Source organism: Eleutherodactylus coqui, chromosome 3 (assembly GCF_035609145.1).
Source record: "Eleutherodactylus coqui strain aEleCoq1 chromosome 3, aEleCoq1.hap1, whole genome shotgun sequence".
NCBI classification, from domain to species: Eukaryota; Metazoa; Chordata; class Amphibia; order Anura; family Eleutherodactylidae; genus Eleutherodactylus; species Eleutherodactylus coqui.
The window spans coordinates 229,102,794-229,117,709 of record NC_089839.1 but is presented as its reverse complement, the minus strand read 5'-3'; the positions used below and the strand labels follow the sequence as shown (position 1 = coordinate 229,117,709).

At 43.0% G+C, this 14,916-nt stretch overlaps 1 protein-coding gene across 2 annotated transcripts in view; it reads left to right on the top strand.

Annotated features, from left to right (window-relative positions):
- MGLL (monoglyceride lipase) overlaps positions 1 to 9,321 on the top strand; it is a 63,395-nt gene extending 54,074 nt beyond the window's left edge. For both annotated transcript variants that reach the window (XM_066597040.1, XM_066597041.1), the window contains exons 7-8: positions 1,426 to 1,641; positions 5,416 to 9,321. In XM_066597040.1, the coding sequence (XP_066453137.1) occupies positions 1,426 to 1,641; positions 5,416 to 5,562 (363 nt within the window). In that variant the 3' untranslated portion in view covers positions 5,563 to 9,321. The remainder of the gene's footprint in view (positions 1 to 1,425; positions 1,642 to 5,415) is intronic.
- The last annotated feature ends 5,595 nt before the right edge of the window (positions 9,322 to 14,916 follow it).

The following is a 14,916-nucleotide window of genomic DNA, read 5'->3' as shown; positions in this document are numbered from 1 at the left end:
TGATGGGATTAGATACAGCAACTCAGCAGACAGTATCGCACATGATAGGATTAGATACACAGCTCAGCAGACAGTATCGCACATGATGGGATTAGATACAGCAGCTCAGCAGACAGTATCGCACATGATAGGATTAGATACACAGCTCAGCAGACAGTATCGCACATGATAGGATTAGATACGCAGCTCAGCAGACAGTATCACATATGATACGTTTGGATACCATGGCTTAGTAAAGAGTTTCATACATGATAGGATTGGATATGCAGACAGAAGTTTAGATACACTAGTTTAGCATCTTACTGTCCTTAGTGTTACTCAATAATGTTACATAATGGGGAATGTAGAGCTCTGTGGTTCTCTGAGACAGTATCACATCTACAGGTTTAGATACACTCCTCCTAGGCTTAGATACAGCACTTTAGCAGTCCATACCTGTGAATCCAGTACTGTGACAGACCAAAAAAGCTTCATTGTCCAAAGGGGTTGAGAAGGAAAATAAAGTCGGGGTGGCCTGTTAACTCCCAGAATTCTTTAGGGTTACTTTTTTGTTTCGGCCAGTTACAGGTTAACTTTTACTTTGAGCAATTCAAGTCACGGATCAAAAATAAAATCCTTGAGGTGCGTTCTGGCCGCTGTGAGACGCCGCCACGTGCTGGTCAGCAGCTGTCAGTGATTCTGGAGGAGTCATTTAATGGCTATGAAGCAGCTGACAGCCGAATAACTAAGTGTGCCTGCTGAGACGCTGCACGGTTTGTGCCCGTTGTGTCGTGAGGACACTGCGTATCAGTACGGCACAGGGTACCTCAGTGATGCCATCTGTGAAATAGGGTCTCCCATGGTATCCCTAGTAGAGGTGCGCATGTGGCCAAAACTAATAGCAGTGAGATACACTGTACCTCCTGCCTCACGGATGCCCTAATATGATATGTGGAGGGGACTTTTTCGAGTCTTGCATTGTAAATTTCATAGTAATGCAGCAATAGAATAGCAGGCCATGTAGTCACCATAGAAGTGGACAACTTTGCCATTGAGGAGTTCGGGAAAACTGAGTGACAACCGCTATGGTGGCCGTAATGGTGACTGTACTGGTTTCTTCCAGATGAATCTGATTAAGGGCTTCTACCCACTAGCGTTTTTTTTGGGGGGGGTTTTAACGCTGCAATATCGCAGCGTTTTTTTTATGGGACTTTCTAATGTTAACATCGCATTGCACAAAAAATTAGCAAAAGCACCAACTTGCGATTTTAGTGTGATGCGATTTTAACATTAGAAAGTCCCATTAAAAAAAACACTGTGATATCACAGCAATATAAAAAATACACTAGTGGGTAAAAGCCCATGTCTCCCATGACCCGGAATCGGCCCTTCTCATACAGGAAAAAGCCTTACAAAGCAATTCATGGCAGCCTTTTCTCCCTGTAGGTGCAGTCGTACGTCACGGACCCTTTGGTTTACCACGGAGGGATGAAGGTTTCTTTTGGGGTTCAGCTACTCAATGCCACATCGCGGGTGGAGAAAGCTCTTCCTCATTTTAAGCTGCCTCTGCTACTGTTCCATGGCACCGCGGACAAGCTATGCGACATCCGTGGCTCCCAGCTCATGATGGACACCGTGCCCAGCGAGGACAAGACACTAAAGGTAAAGAGATGTGTTACTGCTAGACTCTCCTGGGGCCCCTGAGATGTCATCTTCAGGGGACCCACAATGGAAATGTTCCAATGAGAAATTTTAGTGGACATCAGTGCTGCTCCAAAGAATAGGCTAATATTGATCCCTTAGTGACAATATGCCTTTTTACTGACTTCACTAACAGACTTTAAACCTGCACATACATCTTTTTAAGGGCGCCTACCCACTTGCGATTTTTTTTCCTTTGCGTTTTGCGTTTTTTCTGAAGAGCAATTAGGATAGAATGTGTTCTTGTCCATTTGCGTTTTTTTTTTCGGTCCGTTGCAATTTTTAACATAGGAACTGTCAGTTGCATATGTGTCCTTATTTTTCTCTTAATTCACCCATGAATGTCAATGGAAATTACCGGAAAAGGCGTGAAAAAGCCGCCAAAAACACACGGAAAACGCTGCGTTTTTCACGCACGAAAATTGCAAACGCCAGTGGGTAGGCGCCCTAAGGCAGTGGCTTGACTGACTACTGACAGCCCGGCTCCTGCTGTAAATGCCAGAAATGGAAAAACCCTCAGATCCTGGCAGTTTAACCCCTCACCTACCACAATGAATAGCAACTGCAGCATGTGAGCGGATGACAAGGGAATGGAGCTCCCGCTGTCATCCATCGGCAACCGCGCACTGTGATAGCAAGATACCAGTGGTATCCCATAGAAGCCTGATAAAGTCCTTTATGACTATCATGTAACTCAGCCTATTATTATTAGGCCCCGCCTCCGACAGAGTCTAATAGGCTGCTGTCATAGATTTAGTAGACTGCACAACATAAGTTATGCAGTGTACTATCCTATGATCCTCGAATGATCACATTTTCAAGTCCTCTTCAGGGACTAAAAAATAGCATCTAAAAAATCTAGTTCAATAAAGTTTAATTTAAAGAAAAGAAATTCCACTTTAAAAAACACCTTTTTTGTCACACAAATAAACGTTTTAAATGGATAAAATGAAAATAAATATTAAAAATCAAACACATAGTAGGCATTACCGAGTTTATAACGGCCCAGATAATGAAAAAATATATAAATTTTTTTAATATTCGAAATTTTTAATGTTTTCCGCACATGGTGAACATCATAAAGATAATTATAAAAGTAATGCTAGAATTGATATTTTACTTGCATTCATTCCATAAAAACAACATAATAATAAGCAACCCCAAAATGGTACCAATAAAAGCTACAACTCTTCCTGCAAAAAACAAGCCCTCACAAAGCCCTGCTGCTTGAAAATAACAATGTTCTGGGTCTTAGGGCGTTTTTAAGCAGCTGAAGGTGTTTTACGTGTGCCCGCTGGCGCCCTAAAGACACCTGAACAGCAAAGGGCCCGGCCCATATACGCCGAGTCCACAATGCGGTAGGGCCTGGGAAGACATTTCCCCTTCCCTCCCCCTTGCCAGCTCACCTCCTCTTCAGCCGTTTGCAATGGGAGGGGGCGGGGCTAAACACCCACCTCTTGTCCGCAGCCAGCAATGGGAGGGGTGGAGGAATCTATGCAGCTGCCGCCACCGGCGTGGAAGCATCCAGTCGGGCTCTTTCATGCCACAGAACTATGCTCCTGTGCACTTATGCATTGTAAGCCAATGCATCAGATGGGCAGCGTATATCGGCTGGGCGTAAAAACCCTTATAAGCCCTTAGAATGCAGTGATGCAGTTTTTCTTGAAAAATGTGTTTTTATTGTGCAAAAGTAGTAAAAAATATCCCTCTAAACTTTGTATTGCAGTAATTGTGCTGATCCAGGTTACTGTTACAAGTTATCGTGTTATTTTTACCAAATAGTGAATGCTGTAAAAACAAAACCCCAAAACAATGGTGGAATTTCTGGACATTTTTTCCATCTCCCCCGCCCCAGAAATGCAATAAAAGTTCTACAACACATCATATATACCCTACAACTTTTTAAAGGTACCTTTACATGGGCTAATAGTCTCCTGAATAATTGCTCATATGAGTGATTTTGAGTGGCTGCTGGCCCGTATACACATGGCCTCCGACAGGACCTGGAATGAAGAGTCGCTCAGTTGTCCTTAGTTGTTCCTTTTCAGCTCACTGGAACAGAACGACTGCCTAACGGCTTCTCGGTTAGTGCAAACAGGAGTCAATCAACCTGTGAGTGCCTGTTTACTGTGAATGGAGGTGAACAGTCGGGACAATCCTCTCTGCTCCATCTACAATCACCTAAAGCACAAGAGTAATAGTCGCTGGATCAGCTGTTGGGTGTCCAGTGTAGAGGTGTCTTAAGGCCAGTTCCCGTCCGACAGTTCGGATTTAAGGAGCTGTCCCATGGGATCGGTTCTGGTGTTTCACTATAACGCCGGGGGGGAGAACCTATATGCTTTGTGTTTTAATTCCTTATCATTGTCACATTCTCTGCTTGCTGTGAGTGAACAGAAGCATATTTGCAACCAATGTCTCAAACCTGTGCAGACCTAAGGCTATGTTCACACAGAAGAAATTCATAGCTATGCTTTTTGATTCCACAAAGAAACATGAAGACGCATGTCTAGCTAAACGTAGTCAAATGTATGCGTAGTTTGCCTGCGTTTCACTCATTATAGCCCAGGGATCCGTGAAATGCAACATTTTCATTAGCGTTTTTGGACAAAAAACACTTGTCCAAATTCACAGATAAATATATGCCATGTCGCCGGTCCCTAATCTGTATTAGGTTTAATTTATAGAACAATGAAGCTTTTTAAAACATTTCCCTTAAATTGCAAATCTGACTTGCTGAGCAGCAGGGGGGCGTCATTGTGCAACTGTGCTACTTACTGGTTTGCCATTGAGGACTGCAGGAAAGGTGGATGACCATTTTTCTGTGGGATTATAAGGAATTATGAAGACCGGAAAAGCCGATAAACCCGAGACCTAATAAAAAGATGACAATAAGAAGGCAAAGTCTTATATAACCTAATACGAGAGAATCTTCTCCAGTCACGACCAAAGACAGAGTAAGGGTATGTTCCCCTAGTGGGAAATCTGCACCAAAATCCACATAACCAAATGGTGCAGATTTTGATGCATGTATTTGATGTTCATGCAGCAAAGTCGCTGTGGAATTTTCTGCACCAATTTCCACTTCTAAAAACTGTGTCAGAACCCACGGCTTTCTCCCTATGTGATGTCATCATGGAGGGCTGAAGGGTTACCATGGCAAGAGGATGTTAGACAATGACATCAGAGTCTGCCATGGCCTGTGATCTTTATGCGAAGCGATAATGCATTACAGTATAGAAATACTGTATATCAGAGCAAACATAAGAATGCAGGTTCAAGTCCCCTACAGGGACATAAAAATAAGGAAAAATAGAAAAGCAAAATAAAAACAATAAGAAGTTACGCACTTTCCTCTTTGTTGAAAATGAAATGTAAATAAAAACCTACATTTGGTATCATTGCATAGATAACGAACTGTAAAATAAATTGATCACACTTTTTAGCCCACACAGCAAACGCTACTTAAAAAAAAAAGAAAAACTGAGCTCAAGTGCTTTTTTTTTGTTCATTTTACCTTCCAAAAAATGCAATAAAGGGAAAAAAAACCTATATGTATCTCAAATGTTGATTGCGGCATATAAAGGGTTCACATAGTGAGGGTGCTCCCTGTGTGACATAGTTTGGTCTCTGTTATATGCGTTGAAGAAGGAGGCATCAGGGTTGATCACCGTATTCTGGGTGGTCATTTTAAATATGGAGGCATGAGAATATTAAATCTATACATTCCTTCTGCAGGTCTATGATAAAGGATTCCACGCTTTGCACAAGGAACTTCCTGAGGTGACTAGTTCTGTGTTCCAAGAAATTGAGAGATGGCTCCTTCAAAGATTAGAAACAATGGAAGCCGCTCCATCCAGTGCAACCCCTGCCCACAGTCTTTAGGAGCATCCTTCCAGAATGTTCACTCAAGTCGGTTTCCTTCGGAATAAGCCTCCGGCTGGTAGGGTCTTTTTCCTGCTGACCTTCTCTCATCCAACTTCCAAGCAAACCTCCAACCTGGACACTTCCCAAACTAAGCCCAAGTATGACTCCTTCCCAGAGTCCTCCAGCAGAACTTCTCCAGATTAAGGGATTTCCTTATTCCAAAGGTGACTCTTACAAGAATACAGAGAAAGCACAAGAAAAAGCATCAACCTTCTCAAGGACGTGCAGGAGATCCCGACATGGTGAAGACTGTTGCCTAAGGAGGAGTTGGGCATTAACGTTCTCAGCAATAATTTTCCACGTTGCGTTCACTTTCCTGGAGCTGATGGGTTCCAGTAGATGAAGGATTCGCTCTCGCTCATCATGGACTTTAGAGAATACAAGCCTCCTGGACTCTTCTCTGGCAAGCGCAAAGCAATACGTTCCATTGTAACGACTTGGTGTTTTTAGGAGTGAGAGTCCGGCCCCATACCTGAAGGATCCTCTGTAAATACCTCCCCCCCGCCTGGGTTTTAATAGATTTTATTACACATAATATAATACAATGTTTAATATGTTAATATATTTACTGCCGGAATGTTCCAGTAGTCTTTTTTAGATTATTTTTTACATTCTAGAAATGTGAACTTGTGGCCTTTCTGCCTGCTGTTCATAAGAGGGGTTCTCCAGTTGTAAATTATTGATGGCCTACTCATAGGATAGCCCATCAATAGTAGATCAGCGAGGGTCCACCGCCTGCGACTCCTGCAAATCAGTTGTAAACTGGGCCTTTTATTCTCATACACTTAGCTGATTTCTGCAGGAAGCAGACAGCTCTGTTCTCCCTAAAGTGGCCAGGCTTGGTATTACAGGCCAAGTTCCCATTAGCTTCAATGCCTGTACTACCAATCTTGGCCACTACAGTGGGAACTGAGCTGACTGCTTCCTGCAGAAATCAGCTCAGTACAAGAACACAAAGACCCAGATCGCAGGGATCCCAGGCGGTGGATTCTTGCCGATGTACTATTGATGACCTATCCTAAGAATAGGCCATCAGTAATTTATGACTGGATAACCGATTTAACAATATGTAACGTCTTCTCCATCCACTGATGTTTTGGGGCACTGTGTGTTGGGTTCCCAGTGGTGAAATGTTTTACAAAAACTCTGGCAGGGTAAAAACAAAAAATTCTTTCATCCTCCCCATAGTATAGTAGAAACAATTGTGATCCAGAGGTGATGCCATTTTCTTTCCCTGCAGTCAGTATAGGCGCTGCAGTAAGGTAATGCTGATACTCTGCAGGGAAGACTGTAAGCTAGCCAGAGGCATAAGCTGAAAATCTTGGGCCCCAATGCAAAATCTATAAGAGGCCCCCCCATCTATGATCTGCCATTTATGAAACTAGTATTATCTATTGTGGCAGAAAGGCCATTGCGCCCCCCCATGGGCATGGGTGCGGCTGCTATCTCTGCACCCTCTTTAACGACACCCTGAAGTTGTCACTCAAGCCACACCCACCCTGATCTTATTAGACCTAGATCTTAAGTCGTGTACAAGAGATTTATTGTATTCAAAAGTCGCAAATTATGGGACCTGCCATAATTTATGACCTTTGGCCTTTTATGCCGGGCCTCCACCACTTTTCTAAAAGTGGGTGGGGCTAGTAGCCCGAGAAGGGTTTGGCCTTGTGAGCCCAACAGATTTACTATAATGTATGCCACAAACTGGCTTAAATTATAGCTGACAACTACGATGGGTCCTGGCTGTCATAGATTTCCACCTGGCACCTAGAGGTGCTGCTGCGATGTAACAAATTTGTTACGAAGCTTGCACCTCTGAATACATTACTTAGGCTGGTTTATGAAATGCCAGGCTAAGTAGCTATGTCCAATATATATTAACCCCTTCAAGTTAATGTCCAATATGAATGTAGGACTGTTTAGTTTTAAGGCCCAAATTTCTGCGTTGATTTCATAACATATCTTAATATGGGTTGAACTGCTGTAATGCACCAAATCCCATGATTACTTTGACACAGCTATACTGATAAATAATGAAATTCTGTCCGTCTGCAGCCACCATTAGGGGGAGCTCACCGGTACAGATTCATCACTGACTTCAATGTATAATCAGTATACAGGAAACTCTTGAGCTCCCCCTAGTGGTGACTGCAGGCAGACAGAATTTTATTTAAAGTGATTCTTTGGTCGCAGGACAGCATTTTCGTAGACCAGAGTGGGCAGTTATTTTACCTAGTGTTTACCTTTTTCCATATGCAGTCATAGATCTCCTTGTTCCCTGGACTTCTCTGCTGTGTTTCAAAATAGCCATGTTTCTTTCTCCCCCCCCCCCCCCCCAAAATCAAAAAAGTCATATGTACCCCAAAATGGTGCCAATAAAACTACAGCTCGTCATGCAAAAAAACAAGCCTTCACAGAGCTCCATCCATGAAAAAATTATGGGGGTTTGAACGCAGCAATGCAAAGAAAAAAATATTTTCCAAAAAGGGTTTTTATTGTGCAAACATGGGAAAAAAACTGCAAAAATTATGATTTTCGAATCATCGCAATTGTACCGACCAGCAGAAAAAAATTATCATGTCATTTATGCTGCAAGATTAACATTATAAAAACTCCAAAAAAATTGCAGAATTAATGTGTATTTTCTCCCCGCCCTGCAAAATGTTAATATAAGTTATAAAATACATTTTATGTAGCTAAAACTGGTACTAATAAAAACTACAGCTCATCACGCAAAGCACAAGCCCTTGTATGGCCATGTCAGCATGAAAATAAAAGTTACGGCTTTTGAAAAATGTAGGTGAATATACCCCCAAAAATCATTGCGCCCTTAAGACCAAAATAAGCCGTCTCACTAAAGGGTTAATTCAATTTCAAAGTGAAAAGCAGCAGAGAGCTTAAAACTTTGTAACTTCGGAAATTAATCGGAACAGAAAGTTAAACATGTTTAGATGAAAAACAAGAGTTCCGAAGCAGACTCTCCCTTTAAATATGAGCAATTGCATTAGATAATCTCCATTCACATCCAAAGCTGCATTTAGAATCCTACCAGTATCCATTCTGTACCTCCTATCTGTACAGATCTACTCGCTGCAGTCTGCAGTATTTATACCAGAAACTGTATAGTAAATCCTTCACCTTCCCCAATGCACTGTACCAGAGAGGCAGCTAGCAGAACTGTGAATGCAGCTTTCGCTGTGAGTGGAGTATGAGCAGAGTTACTAATCAGCTAATCCTCTAACATGCAGTTAAACATTCCAACAAACCTATTGTGCTACAAAACAACCACTAGTAATAGTCCAGCGAGCAGCAAACACGTCCTCAGCTCTGCAGCTGCACAATCACCACATTCCCTTTACTGCCGAATTTATGCAGAACTGATTGTGAATGTAATTCTGCAGAACTACGACGTCTGCAGACTAAAGAGAACTACAAGTCCCAGCAAAGTATGGCAGCCTGCACTGGGACTTGTAGTTCCCCAACAGATGGAGATAAACACTGAACATTATGTATTCAGTCTGATTCATGTCTGCATAAGCGGGGTGCACACTCTGACCCCCGTTATAAAAGGCTAACAAACATGTCTCAATAATGTTCTGCAGCCAAGAGATTTCTAACAATCGCTACAGCACTTTGTAACAAAAAAGGCACAAATATATGTACGTTTTTATACATGTAACACCGAGGTTCTAATAAATTCTGACTGTTAGACCGGAACTCTGAAACTTTATTGTGAAGTTTAATCAAATTCCTGTGTATAGTGATATGGATCGTGTTGGTATAACTAGGTATCTCCTGTATATAATTATATGGGATGGGAATGGGAAACATTTAGGGCTCATACCCACGAACATACATGATGTAATAGCGAGCTTTTGAACCTACTCAGGGTCCTTCCTCAGGATCCTAAGTAGGCTTGAAAGCTTGCTTGCTATAATATCATGTATTTTTGTTAGCCATTAAAAGGTATCATATCTACAAGATTACTTGGTTTCTCTTACTGAAAACATTGACACTTTGCTCTACTGGCTAACACCGTACCAAACTTTTTTCGCTTTGTCATGTCCACTCCATAGGCCAAAGGCAGTGCAGAGAGCTTGTTGTCAATAGCACTGCTTGTGGGCTGCATTCCCACGAACGTATATCGGCTCGGTTTTCACGCCAAGCCGATATACGTCGTCCTCATGTGCAGGGGGGGAGGATGGAAGAGCCAGGAGCAGGAACTGAGCTCCCGCCCCCTCTCTGCCTCCTCTCCGCCCCTCTGCACAATTTGCAATGAAAGGAGGCGGGATGGGGGTGGGCTAAGTTCTGAGAATTAGCCCCACCACTGTTCCGCCTCTCCCCATTGCAAATAGTGCAGAGGGGCGGAGAGGAGGCAGAGAGGGCGCGGGAGCTCAGTTCCTGCTCCTGGCTCTTCCACCCCCCCCACCCCCCATCCTGCACATGAGGACGACGTATATCGGCTCGGCGTGAAAACCGTGAAATACGTTCGTGGGAATGCAGCCTTAAGCTGGTTGTACTAGAATCGATAAGAAGGGCCACTCCTGTGAGTTATGCTGAACACCCATCTCCATCATCAAACCATTCACGTGTAGACACACACACACACACACACACACACACACACACACACACACACATTGATTTCTGCACTTCAAAATAGTCAGATAAATGGCTTCTTCTTGATCTATAAGTTGAAATCTTTGTCCCTTCAGCTAGAAGGTTCCATTGCTTCAATCTAGAACCCAATAGTTCAGCTCCCCGTTTAGAAAGTTGTAAATCCCGGACCAAATCCTTTAGGTCCCTCTGTTCTATGACGTGACCCGATCTGTTATGAGATTCAGGGTTGTACTCTTCTACAGGTCGTGCATCTTCTGATTAGCCTTGTTCATAGGTCCGATGCAGTGGGTTGCAAGTTACGGACAGGAATAGGCAAGCCTTCCCACGAGGCACAGGACAGGTCTATACACTGAAGACAAATCTGGATATTTTATGTCTGGTTTAACTGGAATGTCCTGCAATATTTGTAAGACAAAAATAACAATCCGTATGATTAATTGGCTCACACCAAACCATTGGAACAGAAAACTGCATGGCTCGGCGCTTTCCTTTCATCCATGCGGTTAGAGTAGTTGTGCAGGCTATGCAAGCAATATGAGGTGCAGAGCTTTTATCCTGATCCCCGAAAGCACAATCATAATACAGTTTATAAGCCTTTTTAACTAAATCAGTGACTGGCTTTCTTTGGGTTTTTGAAGTGAAGTTTACCAGTTGGCATAGTACTAAGTATGAGGCCTCCTGCACACAGGCGGGTCAGACCTCGCATGCAGGATTCCTACAGCAGAGTTCGACCCGTTGCCAGGCCTGCTTACCTATCCAGCGTCTTCTCCTGTGCTGTCAATGTGATGGGCAGCACATGCACAGTACAGGGGACGCCGTGCCGTCGCCCTAGCGATGACGCGGCTCCTGTGGCCATTCCGCATGGATGGCTTCCATTGACTTCAATGAAAGCCGGCTGTGCGTATTCCACGTCAAATCGCAGCATGCTGAGATTTCTTTCCCGCGATCAGAAAATCGCAATCAATTTCTGCTCATGGGCAGGAAATCACGTTTTTCCATAGCATTGCTTGTGAAATCCGGAGGTGGAATCCCGTTCCGGATTTCGCAATTCAAATCCATCCGTGTTCAGGATGCCTAACTCTCATATGTCAGAATGTTTCACTACCTCACACAAAAAAAACACAGATAAACACAAAATGAGGTAACGGAAAATAAAAAATACCAATATGCTGAGCAACAATGAATAGAAGTGGTTCATGCAGGTTACAACATACACTAAACAGCTAATGCTGGGGTATCCTTCCCGCACAACTACATTGTTCTGCCATCTAGTGAACATTTTTAGAACTTTATCCACAGTGTATTACATCCAAATAAAGAGTTTAGCGTAGTCACTGATTTAATTTTATATACATAATTCACCAGAAAAGGAGACCACAAACAACACCTTTAAAAAAAATTGAAAAAAATAGAAAAGAAGAAAATCAAAATTACATGAAAAACCTTATGTGATACATCATTTCTAAAAGCAAATTCAGGTTCTTCACCCCAAAATCCATAAGAATTGATGTATCACATACCAGATTTATAAAGGCTGCTGAGTAGTGTTATATATAGGAGATACCCAGGTTATACCAGCATGGTCCATAATTATATATAATACACGTACACATATATATAGAACTCTAAAGCTGGTATAAGTTATACATCTCCCTGTATATAGTGATATGGACCATACTGGTATAACCTGGGTATCTCCTGTATATAGGTACAGCTGTTATGAGTTCCATCTCCCTGTATATAGTAATACTGGTTGTATATTGTGGCCTTTTCTAGTTTGGCTGAGGTTTTCCTTAAAGTACTAGGTTTGGGCCCAGATCTTTGATGTAAAGGCACAGAGTTTCACCTCATTGTCATCACTTAGAACCTGCTGCATCTTCTATCAGAGACTTTGTGTCTCAGTAACCAGGAGCGATACTTTGTACAAGCTGTGAAATGTATTCAGTGCAGCAGATAAGATGTAAATTCCCTTCATTAGCATGTATGAGCTTCTGCGGCACCAGAACACGACAACACAGCTGTTCTGGCACCTATAACCAAGCGCTGCTATATGAGCCTGCACCACTATACATTACACCCATTGTGAGGGGCCATGGACTGCCAGCAGTGGAGATACTATCCCTGGCACCAACGCATCTCCAGGTGTCATCACCTTATTCTTCATCTTGAGGCTCCTGGATTATAGGCTGAGAAGATAAAGTAATTCAAAAACACATGTATACAAGTAAAAGGGGAAGTTAATTTACAGCAGCAGCAGCACCTCAATGTAAATAAGTGCTCTTAGCTACAATATTTGATTTAGTAGATATTTGTATTGCCCAAGAAATAATGGAGGTGCATTCTTAGTATTCTGCAATTACTCAGTTATTCCTCCTTAAATTGTATGAAAAAATGAAAGGTGTTGTCCGCACCCCCTGTGAGAAAGCCATCTTAGGATTGGTGAATGCATCTCTAGACTAGAGGACAGGGATAGAATAATCTAGCGTTAGGCTCGCGCAACGCTTGCAACCCCGCCTCCTTCCCCTTCCAACTAGCGGTAAATTCACCCATCCTACGATGGGCTTCTTACAAGGTACACAGATGGCGGGCATGTGCTGAATTTCTGGACAACTACCGGGTGCTGCCATTCCCTATGTCAATGGGGCATATTCTTAGATACTCAGTGCTGTTAACAGAACACACTCATTTGACAAGGGCAATGGCAACGCCCAGTAGCCAATTTTGTCATTCATTTCCAAGAGGAATAATAGAGGAACAACACAATGCAGTGTTCTAAGAAAAGATGCTCTAGAATAGTTGTTTTCTAAAAAGTATTTACTAAGTGCACCTTTGGAGAGCTCTTATAACGCATACCCACACTAGAAATCTGTGATATATCCAATTAGGAAAAAGTTATATCATACTCACGCTACCAAGGCCTGAGTTTCTCTTTCTCTTCTTGTGTGTTCTCTATTAATGATTAGAAACCTCCTCAGTCACCCCAAAATTCATCCAACATAAACCAGTAAATGGAAGAGGGGAGAGGAGGGGGATGCAGCTGCTGCTTCTCACTCAAGGTCTCAGTGAATCAGCATAAGGTAGAAGGAAGGAGGAACAGCAGAGTTACACACGTACAGCAACAACCTCCTTATTTCAATTACTTTATTGTTGAGATTGAAGTCCATTTGATTTAGTCCAAGTTTTTAAATCACACTGTGTTGCTTGTTAGGTTGTGGGCAGAGGTGGGCCCTTGGGTGACATAAACATGCTTGGGGTCCTGTCTACCCCAGCCTCTGCTTAGCAAACATAAAGCATGCTTATCCAAGTGGCTATGGACCCGGCGTCTCCTACCCCTAATCATGGAGGTACCATGCACTGTATATAGAGAAGATGAAATACTTGTCTCTACGCAGAAGCCCAGAATAACGTAGCTGATGTTTTCTCTGCTATGAAGTGCAGACTATGAAAGGCAATTCAATACTTCTTAGGCCTCCCTCACACAAGTGTTGCGGTAAGCACCAAGACTTAAATCGTGGCACTCTGCCGCAATTTTACTTTTGCATTCGGCCATAGGGAGCTGCAGCCCACAGTAAGGTTTAGCATTAGAGATGAGCGAACATGTCCGTTACGGACACATCCGCACCCGGACACCGGCTTTGCCGAACACTGCAGTGTTCGCGCGTAAAGGTCCGGGTGCCGCCGGGGGGCGGGGAGATGCGCGGCGGCGCGGGCGGCAGTAGCGGGGAACAGGGGGGAGCCCTCTCTCTCTCCCTCTCCCCCCCACTCCCCGCCGCACCCCCCCGCGCTGCCACGGCGGCCCCCGAACTTTTTCGCCCGAACACTGAAGTGTTCGCAAAGTTCGGTGTTCGGGCGAAAAAGGGGCGGGGCCGAACGTGTTCGCTCATCTCTATTTAGCATACTTCATCATTGATGAGGTGCACTAAACGTTCAAAGTAGAACAGACTCCGCTCGAAAATCACGGCGCTGTAGAGTGCCGCGATCAAGCGCCTATCTGAGAGGCTCCATTGAAAGTAATGGGAGTGTTATCGCTAATCGCGGTAAAAAGGTCTGTGTGAGGGAAGCCTAAGGAATCATTAACACTAATTTCTACAGAATAATCTGTGCCCTTTATATAAGGGATAATTTCCTTTAAGATGCGATCGTTCTGGTGGTTTTAAAAGCAATGTGAACGCTACATAGCAGGTGACACCAGTGTTATGTTTATTTATAAGACATCCTGTGACAGAGCTGTCAGCAAATCTTAATGTCTGATATGCAGTGAGAAAAGGAGACAGGTGACAGAGACTGAGGCAATGTATGCAATAAATGCAGGAGAAGACAAAGTCATCCCTTCGGAACTTATCTCCACTACGTACAAGAATATAACTACTATAATACCGTCTCCTATGTACAAGAATATAACTACTATAATACTATCCCCTATGTACAAGAATATAGCTAGTATAATACTGCCCCCCTATGTACAAGAATATACTTACTATAATACTGCATCATATGTACAAGAATATAACTACTATAATACTGCCCCCTATGTACAAGAATATAACTACTATAATACTGCTCCCTATGTACAAGAATATAACTACTATAATACTGCTCCCTATGTACAAGAATATAACTACTATAATACTGCTCCCTATGTACAAGAATATAACTACTATAATACTGCTCCTATTTGCAAGAATATACCTA